General features: G+C 45.7%; 1 protein-coding gene across 1 annotated transcript in view; it reads right to left on the reverse strand.

Annotated features, from left to right (window-relative positions):
* The window catches only part of srd5a2a (steroid-5-alpha-reductase, alpha polypeptide 2a), a 17,757-nt gene extending 7,764 nt beyond the window's left edge, over positions 1–9,993 (reverse strand). Inside the window, exon 1 of the mRNA XM_029428303.1 lies at positions 9,713–9,993. Coding sequence (XP_029284163.1) covers positions 9,713–9,993 — 281 coding nt within the window. The remainder of the gene's footprint in view (positions 1–9,712) is intronic.
* Between the last annotated feature and the right edge of the window lie 7 nt (positions 9,994–10,000).

The raw sequence follows: 10,000 nt of genomic DNA on the forward strand, positions 1-10,000 counted from the left end.
GGCCTGATACCAGCACTGGACTGGTGAGAGTGAACAGGAAGTGTCCCAGTTCAAACCCAGACAGTAAACACATTTATGAGACCTTAGCATATTGAGGATGAGATCAGGAGGGAGGGGGGCCTGTGGACAGGACTGACCTCAAATGTGCTGAAGACCTGGAAACACCCTCTAAAAGGCTGTCAGTTTAACTCCAGGTGCTGATTCAGAGGGAGAAGTGGAGAAAACGACAGGTTGATTTACCTGCATGAGGGCTGGACTCAGGACACATGAGCAACCTTTATCCTCATCTTGGTTTTAGTCTGTGAACTAAGGTATAAAGAGGGGGGGTGGGTCAGATCAGTACATGGTCAGTGCGCAGCTGAGGGTACTCAGAGTCTGTTATGTACTTACCTGTGTAATAAACTCCACTTGTATCTAACTTTGAACTTCTCCAGTGATCTTCTTGTTGACTAAGTGTTACGCTGAGTCTGAGTTCCACTGTTCAACAGTTTAAGTTTAAAGAAGTGTCTGTGGAGGAGATCCAATCCTTCATCTCCGACCCGGAGGACACAACTTCCCCACGATAACGCAGACGAACATGCCAGACACACGGCCCTGTCACACAGCTCCGTATGGCAGAAACATCCCAGCGTATATGAAAAGTCCAAATACGTCCAACTTTTCCACAGCGGTGTTGTAGCTGACGTAAACATAACTAATTATTATACGTATGTCAAACATTGATAGCGTATCACTTACTTATTTAAAACGTGTCAGAGCGTCTGGACAACGGAGCTGGAAAAGTTCCATCTGGTTCACGTCATGCTGATGCTGGAGAACGGCTAGCATACTGAACGCTAGCTGTACTGTAGAAACACGTTTAATAAGTTACTCCGTCGTCAGGCATCATCTTAACATCGGGTAGGAACAGGTTATCCACTTGTTATCAATACATTGGCTGTAGGATTCACCGTCAGCCGACGTAGCCGATATCTAACGTACCGCTAACGTAGTCACGTAGGTATTTACTTACGTAGGTAAATATTCATGTAGGTATTCCGTATTCACGTATGTCTAACGTAACGTAACGTCTGCATATCTTATGAAGCACACGTCGGGTACGTCCGGTAATTTTGAACATACTCAAAACATCAGCGTTCAACAACGCACCCCAGCGTAACACCACCTGCTCTTAACGAACACTACTTATACCTTACCTTATATCAACGTACACCAGCGTAACACCGCCTGCTCTTAACGAACACTACTTATACCTTACCTTATATCAACGTACACCAGCGTAACACCACCTGCTCTTAATGAACACTACTTATACCTTACCTTATATCAACGTACACCAGCGTAACACCACCTGCTCTTAACGAACACTACTTATACCTTACCTTATATCAACGTACACCAGCGTAACACCACCTGCTCTTAACGAACACTACTTATACCTTACCTTATATCAACGTACACCAGCGTAACACCGCCTGCTCTTAACAAACACTACTTATACCTTACCTTATATCAACGTACACCAGCGTAACACCACCTGCTCTTAATGAACACTACTTATACCTTACCTTATATCAACGTACACCAGCGTAACACCACCTGCTCTTAATGAACACTACTTATACCTTACCTTATATCAACGTACACCAGCGTAACACCACCTGCTCTTAACAAACACTACTTATACCTTACCTTATATCAACGTACACCAGCGTAACACCACCTGCTCTTAATGAACACTACTTATACCTTACCTTATATCAACGTACACCAGCGGGTTGCCGATATTTTGTTATAACTACAATAGGTTAGACATGTGTATCTGTATATGTTCACTTTTCCGATCCGCCGGCATACGTTTCTGTCATACGGATATGTGTGACAGGGCCTTTAGAACCCTGCATTCGGCACAAACAAGGCCTCAACAAGACTAATACAATAAGACTAAGGTGAGCAGACCACACTTTCTGAAAAACTGCAAATTCAAGAATGTGTCCGAGTGCAATGGATTCGCCGAGGTAAGGCATAAAACAATCTGAAATGTCACTCTCCTAAAGAACTTAGATATTAAAAAGCTAAAATGGTATATATTGTAAAAAAAACATTTTGAATTGCTGGCAGGATAAAAGTGAATACAAATGCATGTTTACTGTGTGTCTCTGTTTGGATGAACTGTTGAAAGAATAATGAGTGCATGTTGATTTGTTTTTAAGAAAATCAAAAGTGAACTTGTGTTGGTTGGAAAACAAATAGCGTGCATATTGTGAAACGTTGCTTTGTTCTGTTGCTGATAACTACTGCGTGGTTTTGATGTGAGTGTCTGTAAATGTTCAGGCAGCACAGGAACCAACAGTGTTAAAGGGACAGTACAAGCGATATAGGAAAGAATTTAAAAGTGAATTCATTGCTTATTGTTTGTTGTTTGAAGAAAGAGCGAGTGAAGCCGGAAAAGTTAAAGAATCTAGTTTTGGTCAGAGGAGCTGCGTGTGTGAAGGGGGAAGAACAGGAACAGAAAGGTGTGTAGGCCTAATGAATACAGATCTACCTTTGCATTAAGACTTAGATAGGAATATTGGGAATTCATGCAAAGGACGAGACTGTACGGGCGATAGACCATAATGCCGATGCATCTAAGAAAGATGAGGCTGAACTCGTGTTTCAAGCTGCTGAGGAACCCGTTAAGGACGGCAGCAGGTGTGTAACTGCAGTGCTGTAAATAGTTTCTTGTGTAATAGACCGTGTGAAATATAATTAGGCAGTATTCTCTCATGTGCTCCTCTGACGAGTCCCGTTTACTGTTTTACATGATAACTTGGAAATTGTTCAAACTTTGAAAGAAAATCATTTTTAGACATAACTTTTGTAAACTGCTTGGTGTTAATAATGACTTGTTTCTAAAAACATGCATATGTTTTCCTGTCCATGTTTTCCCTGTCTCTTTGTGTGTATGTGTGTGTATGTGGCATGGCCGCGGCCAAAGACTTCAGCAGCTGATCTCATTCAACCCATCAACTCCAATCTGCTCACCTGTCTACAATCAACTCATCCCAGGACGGTATTCCAGCCACTCATCGCCAGATTGTTGTTTCTACTACCCCGGTAGCTTAGATCTCGACCCCTCAGTATAGACACTATCTGAATTTACTTTGCATTTTATGTATAACCTGTTGTCTTGCTCTTTCCAGGATCACTGCATAACTTGTCGCTCAACTCCTGCCTGCCGGCTTTACCATTTTTCTCTCACCATCTGCCTACTGGAGAGTATTGCATAAATAAACTATTTAAACTTACTCCGTTTCCAGAGTCTAGTGTTCTGCGCCTGGGTCTCCTCTGGACGTACCCATAACAGAACAATCTGGCCAACATGAACCCAGCAGACACAGACTCGCTCCGTGAGGCTCTCGCTAACCAGGGTGTTCTCGTGGGTCGCCATGACCAAGCACTCCGTGAGGTAATGGCCCATCTTCAATCACTATCTGCCAACATGGCACAGCTGGGACATCAGCTGAGCCTGATTTCTACTCACCTCATGTCTTCTGCTCCGACCAACCCTCCGGAGACTTTACCCTCCAGTCCGGCCTCATCCTCCATCACGTGAGCCTAACATTCCCACTCCCAATCGTTATTCAGGAGACTTAGGGACATGTAGGTTTTTTTTGTTACGGTGCTTGCTAGTCTTTGAGCAGCAGCCCGCTACATATGTTTGTGACAGGGCCAAGATAAGTTACATTATTGGGCTACTCACTGATAGCGCTCTAGCCTGGGGTTCAGCTGGGAGGGTCAGGGTTCTCTTTGTTTTTCACTCCCAGAGTTTTTATTGGAGATGAGGAAAGTGTTTGATCACTCGGTCAGCGGTAGGAAGGCGTCACAACGTCTTCTTGCCTTATGACAAGGGTACCGTGGTGTAGCCGAGTTTTCAGTTGAGTTTCGTACACTAGCAGCTGAGGCCGGTTGGAACGACTCAGCTCTCGAGGGAGTTTTTCGTACAGGGTTAGAGGATGCTGTTAAGGATGAGTTAGCGGTGAGGGACGAGTCTATCAGCTTGAACGACTTAGTGTCATTAGCCATAAGATTGGACAACCGTCTTAGGGAACGATGCAGGGAAAGGGCTAGTTGGTCCCCAAGGTTGTCTCCTTCTCAGGTAGTTCCTCCTTCTCCAGCTAGACTCGGTGCAGATCTTGTTGTTACCCTAATACCAAACAGGTAGTCTCCTCTTCCCACCTATCTTCTGTGGAGCCGATGCAACTAGGCAGAGCCCAACTCACTCCCGAGGAACGTCTCAGGAGACTCAAGGAGAGACTCTGTATGTATTGCCCTCACTCCGGCCATTTCCTGACCTCCTGTCCCCAGCGACCAAAAGAGGGAGCTCGTCAGTAAGGATGAGGATACTGGCAAGCAAGACCACTTCTTCTGCTCCACAAGACCGAAGACCCCTGGAGGCCACATTGTTGGTGAACCAACAAGCTCTCTCCCTGCCAGCCCTGGTTGATTCTGGAGCAGATGAGAGTTTCCTGGATGCCCAATTAGTGGTCTTGGCCGGTATCGCTACTCAACCTCTGTCAACGCCCCTATCTGCTAGAGGGTTGAATGGAAGGTTCCTGACCCAGGTCAATCATATCACTGAACCACTTCATCTCATCCTGTCAGGAAATCACCATGAAGAGATAAGGTTTCACGTTATGCCTTCTCCCCACCCTAGTACTAGGTCAGCCCTGGTTGAAATTGCACAACCCCCACATAGACTGGTTAACTCGTCAAGTCAAGAGCTAGAGCTCTTTTTGTCACTCCTCCTGCCTGCAGTGTGCACTTTCCCCAGCGGGTTGCACCAGACCCATATCCAAACCCGAGTCAGTCGACTTGTCTGCAGTTCCTGCTGTTTATCATAACCTGGGAGAGGTCTTTAGTAAACAGCGGACCCTGTTTCTGCCTCCTCATTGACCTTACGACTGTGCCATTGACACTCTTCCCAGCGCTCCTCTACCTTCAAGCTGCTTATTCAACCTGTCCCGACCTGAGTGAGAGGCCATGGAAGTCTACATCCAAGACTCTCTCGTGGCTAAGAAGGACAAATCGCTTCGGTCATGTATTGATTATCGGGGTCTGAACAACATCACTATTAAGAACAAGTATCCCCTGCCCCTCATCAATTCAGCCTTCGAGCCATTACATGGAGCTACCGTCTTCTCCAAGCTCGACCTCAGGAACGCTTACCATTTGGTCCGCATACGGCAGGGGGATGAGTGGAAGACGCCATTCAACACCCCCCTTGGTCATTTTGAATAATTGGTGATGCCATTTGGACTCACCAATGCACCCGCCGTTTTCCAGGCTCTAGTGAACGATGTCCTCCGAGACCTACTGAATCGTTCTGTATGTTTATTTGGACGACATCCTGATTTTTTCCTGCACTTTGGAGGAGCATGTACAACACGAGCAACAAGTTCTCCAAAGGCTTCTGGAGAATAAATTGTTTGTGAAGGATCCAGAGAAGGTTCAAGCAGTGGCTCAGTGGCCCCAACCTACCACTCGGAAGCAACTTCAGCGTTTCCTGGGTTTCGCTAACTTCTACCGCGGTTCATTGGGGACTACAGCTGGGTTGCCGGACCCCTCAATCAACTTACATCCCCGGCAGCATCCTTCTCATGGACTCCTCAGGCTGAGGCTGCATTTACAGAGCTGAAGATATGGTTTACGTCAGCTCCGGTCCTCATTCATCCCGACCCAGCTTTGCAGTTTATTGTCGAGGTGGATGCCTCCAACTCTGGAGTAGGGGCAATTCTGTCCCAATGCTCTACAACGGACCAGAAGCTCCATCCTTGTGCGTTTTTCTCCAGACGCCTGTCTGGGGCTGAACAGAACTACGAGGTCGGCAACAGGGAACTACTCGCGGTTAAGCTGGCACTGGAGGAGTGGAGACACTGATTGGAGGGGACCGAGCAGCCGTTCGTCATCTGGATGGATCACAGGAACCTGGCTTCATTCAATCCGCCAAGAGACTAAATTCCTGGCAAGCTCGCTGAGCATTGTTCTTCGGCACGTTCAATTTCACACTGACTTTTCGTCCAGGTTCCAAGAACGGTAAACCTGATGCTTTGTCCAGACTGTTTTCCATTGACCAGGATTCGGCCGCTCCTGATACTATTGTTCCCTCTTCCAGCATAGTGGGCTACGTTACGCGGGAGATAGAGGGAGTTATCAGGAATGCTCAAACCTGATCCTGGTAATGGTCCTAATAACCGTCTGTTTGTTCCGGATTCTGCGCGCTCCCAAGTTCTTCAGTGGGTTCATGACTCTCGTTTTGCCTGCCACCCAGGGGTTAAACGGACACTTTCCCTGCTTCGCTGTCACTTTTGGTGGTCTTCGATGGAGGTTGATTCCCGTGCCTTTGTTCTTGTCTGCATGGTCTGCGCCCGCAGCAAGGCCTCCTACCAGGCTCCTTCCGGTTTGCTTCGGCCGCTCCCAGTTCCTAGTCGCCCGTGGAGTCACATAGGTTTGGATTTTGTTACTGGTCTGCCACTTTCCCAAGGAAACACAGTCAATCTCACCATCGTGGACAGATTCTCTAAGGCCGTACACTTCATACCCCTTCCCAAGCTCCCCACTGCCTTCGAGACTGCCAGTCTCCTGGTCAGCCATGTGGTCCGTTTACATGGCATCCCCAGTGACATCGTTTCTGACCAACCAAGACCTGGGGTCCATGCTACGGTGCGTCACAGCTCAGAATCCCTTTTCCTGGAGTGTTCATCTTCCCTGGATCGAGAATGCCCACAACTCGCTCTCCTGCGCCGCCACGGGTGTGTCTCCATTTGAGTGCTCTTTGGGATATCAACCACCTTTGTTTCCAGTACAGGAGGACGAGATTGCAGTGCCCTCAGTCCAAGCTCATCTGCATTGCTGCAGGAAGATTTGGAGGGGTGCTCGCTCGGCTCTGCTGAGGACCACTGAGCGTAACCAACGCATCACCGACCGTCACCGGACCCCCGCACCAGAGTGGCAAATAGGTCAGAGAGTTTGGCTATCTTCTAAAGACATTCCATTACAGGCGGAATCCAAGAAATTAAAGCCTCGCTTCATTGGTCCATTTGAGGTGGAGAGGGTAATTAACCCATCCGCAGTCAGACTGAAATTACCATCATTCCTGAAGATTCATCCCACCTTTCATGTATCTCAGTTGAAACCAGTTTCCTCTAGTCCTTTGTGCCCTCCTACCGTCGCCCCTCCACCCACCAGAATCATCGACAGCCACCCGGACTACACGGTCCGACGACTGTTGGACATCCGACGACTGTTGGACATCCGCCGACGGGGCCGTGGGTACCAGTACCTGGTGGATTGGGTGGGATACGGTCCAGAGGAGAGGATGTATTGTCCCGCAGGCTCATACTGGACCACTCTCTCATTCGGGATTTCCACCGGGACCACCCGGACAAGCCTGGTGGGTCGCCTGGAGGCTCCCGTTGAGGGGGGGGTACTGTCACGGTCCCATCTGTATCCCTAGTGTTTTCCGGTCCATGTTTTCCCTGTCTCTTTGTGTGTGTGTGTGTGTGTGTGTGTGTGTGTGTGTGTGTGTGTGTATGTGGCAGGGGCGCGGCCAAAGACTTCAGCAGCTGATCTCATTCAACTCCAATCTGCTCACCTGTCTACAATCAACTCATCCCAGCACAGTTTATCAACCCCGGTCTTCCAGCCACTCATCACCAGATTGTTTTCTCTACTACCCTGGATCACAGCATAACTTGTCTACCTGTCTACCTGTCTACCTGTCTACCTGTCTACCTGTCTACCTGTCTACCTGTCTACCTGTCTACCTGCCTGCCTACCTGCATTCTCTCACCATCTGCCTACTATAAAGTATTGCTTTAATAAACTATTTAACCTTACTCCGTTTCCAGAGTCTAGTGTTCTGCGCCTGGGTCTCCTCTGGACGTACCCATAACACAAATAGACTGTGTTACCACGGGAACAAGAGGAAGTTTCTCAGATAAATGTGTATTGGAGAAAAACTGGCTTTAACCAAAGGGAGTAAAACAGTTGAAGGGCCACAGGGCGCATTCTTGATCTCATGCTTTCAAAATATGGCCCTGACAGTTTAAAACATTTACAAGAATGGTGATGAATGTGATTTCCCGGCAGTAGGGTCATTAAGTACGGCACAAATAGGGAAACTAGGCATGAATTCCAATGTGATTTTATATTTTAATTCTGCTATTTTATCTGCTATTTTAATACAATTTTAATTCTGCTATTTTTATAATGGTACTTCAGACTCATGTACATCTACACTGTGATTATTGTACTGTAAATGCTCTTATTCTGTCCTTGTACTAATTGTTATGTTTTTGCTGTGAAGCACTTTGGTCTGCACTTCTTGTATGAAAGGTGCTATACAAATAAAGCTTATTATTAGTATTATTAAACTTTAAACATCATTCATCTGTCTAACTAGAACTGGACACACTTTACACATTTTTCCAGGGCAGAGCAGAAGAGCACTTTTACGTAAACTACATTTCAGGGAGGAAAATATTATCTTCTTATCTGAGTAAAGACAGACTTGAAAGAGTTATTTAGAATATCTTCTTAATGCCATTTAAAGCTGCTTTGAATAAGTAAATGTCCTACGATGTAAATGTGGATAAACATTACCTGGTACAGAGAGAAGGAAGACAACAAATCCACTTGCTGTTAAACTCATAGCTGCTCCTCTCGACGCTGTGTGGCTTCAGAGGCAATACAACTAAACGATTAATGTTCACAAGACACAGATAAGTCCCATCAGACACTTCTACAGTCAATGTAAAAGGAAGTTGTCTTAAACTTAAACCTAACTCTGTATGTGCATGGAATAGAAAGCAGGTGGTTGAAAACACTTCCTTCCTCTTCACATTCACATGTTGTACAGAGTGTATCTACAGGAGGGGACGTGTCCTCCTGATGTTTAAGTACTTTAACTACATTTACTACACAATCAGTACTTTTACTTTAAGTACTTTAACTACATTTACTACACAATCAGTACTTTTACTTTAAGTACTTTAACAACATTTACTACACAATCAGTACTTTACTTTAAGTACTTTAACTACATTTACTGCACAATCAGTACTTTACTTTAAGTACTTTAATTACATTTACTACACAATCAGTACTTTACTTTAAGTACTTTAACTACATTTACTACACAATCAGTACTTTACTTTAAGTACTTTAACTACATTTACTACACAATCAGTACTTTACTTTAAGTACTTTAACTACATTTACTACACAATCAGTACTTTACTTTAAGTACTTTAACTACATTTACTACACAATCAGTACTTTACTTTAAGTACTTTAACTACATTTACTGCACAATCAGTACTTTTACTTTAAGTACTTTAACTACATTTACTACACAATCAGTACTTTACTTTAAGTACTTTAACTACATTTACTGCACAATCAGTACTTTTACTTTAAGTACTTTAACTACATTTACTACACAATCAGTACTTTACTTTAAGTACTTTAACTACATTTACTGCACAATCAGTACTTTACTTTAAGTACTTTAACTACATTTACTGTACAATCAGTACTTTTACTTTAAGTAATTTAACTACATTTACTGTACAATCAGTACTTTACTTTAAGTACTTTAAGTACATTTACTGCATCAGTACTAACTGTAAGTACTCTGACTCCATGTCACTGCGCGGCAGTACTCCACCTGTGGAAGTAGTGCAGCATGAAGGTGCACAGCGGCAGGATCCTCCGGGTTCTGTCTCGGCTGCTCTGCGGCTCGTCGGGCTGCAGCAGCAGCAGCAGCGGCAGCAGGAGGGCCGGGACTTCCTGCAGGAACCAGCCGAGTCTGGCCGGGCAGCAGAGACCCTCCGCGGCCACGTAGCGGCCGTACTGCGTGTGGCTCCGGGTCTGATGCACAAGGTACGCAGAGCCCCCGACGATCAGAGCCCAGCTCAGGGAGGACACAGCGGCGTCCTGGCACTCCATGAGACTG

Source organism: Cottoperca gobio, unplaced genomic scaffold (assembly GCF_900634415.1).
Source record: "Cottoperca gobio unplaced genomic scaffold, fCotGob3.1 fCotGob3_64arrow_ctg1, whole genome shotgun sequence".
Classification (NCBI taxonomy): domain Eukaryota; kingdom Metazoa; phylum Chordata; class Actinopteri; order Perciformes; family Bovichtidae; genus Cottoperca; species Cottoperca gobio.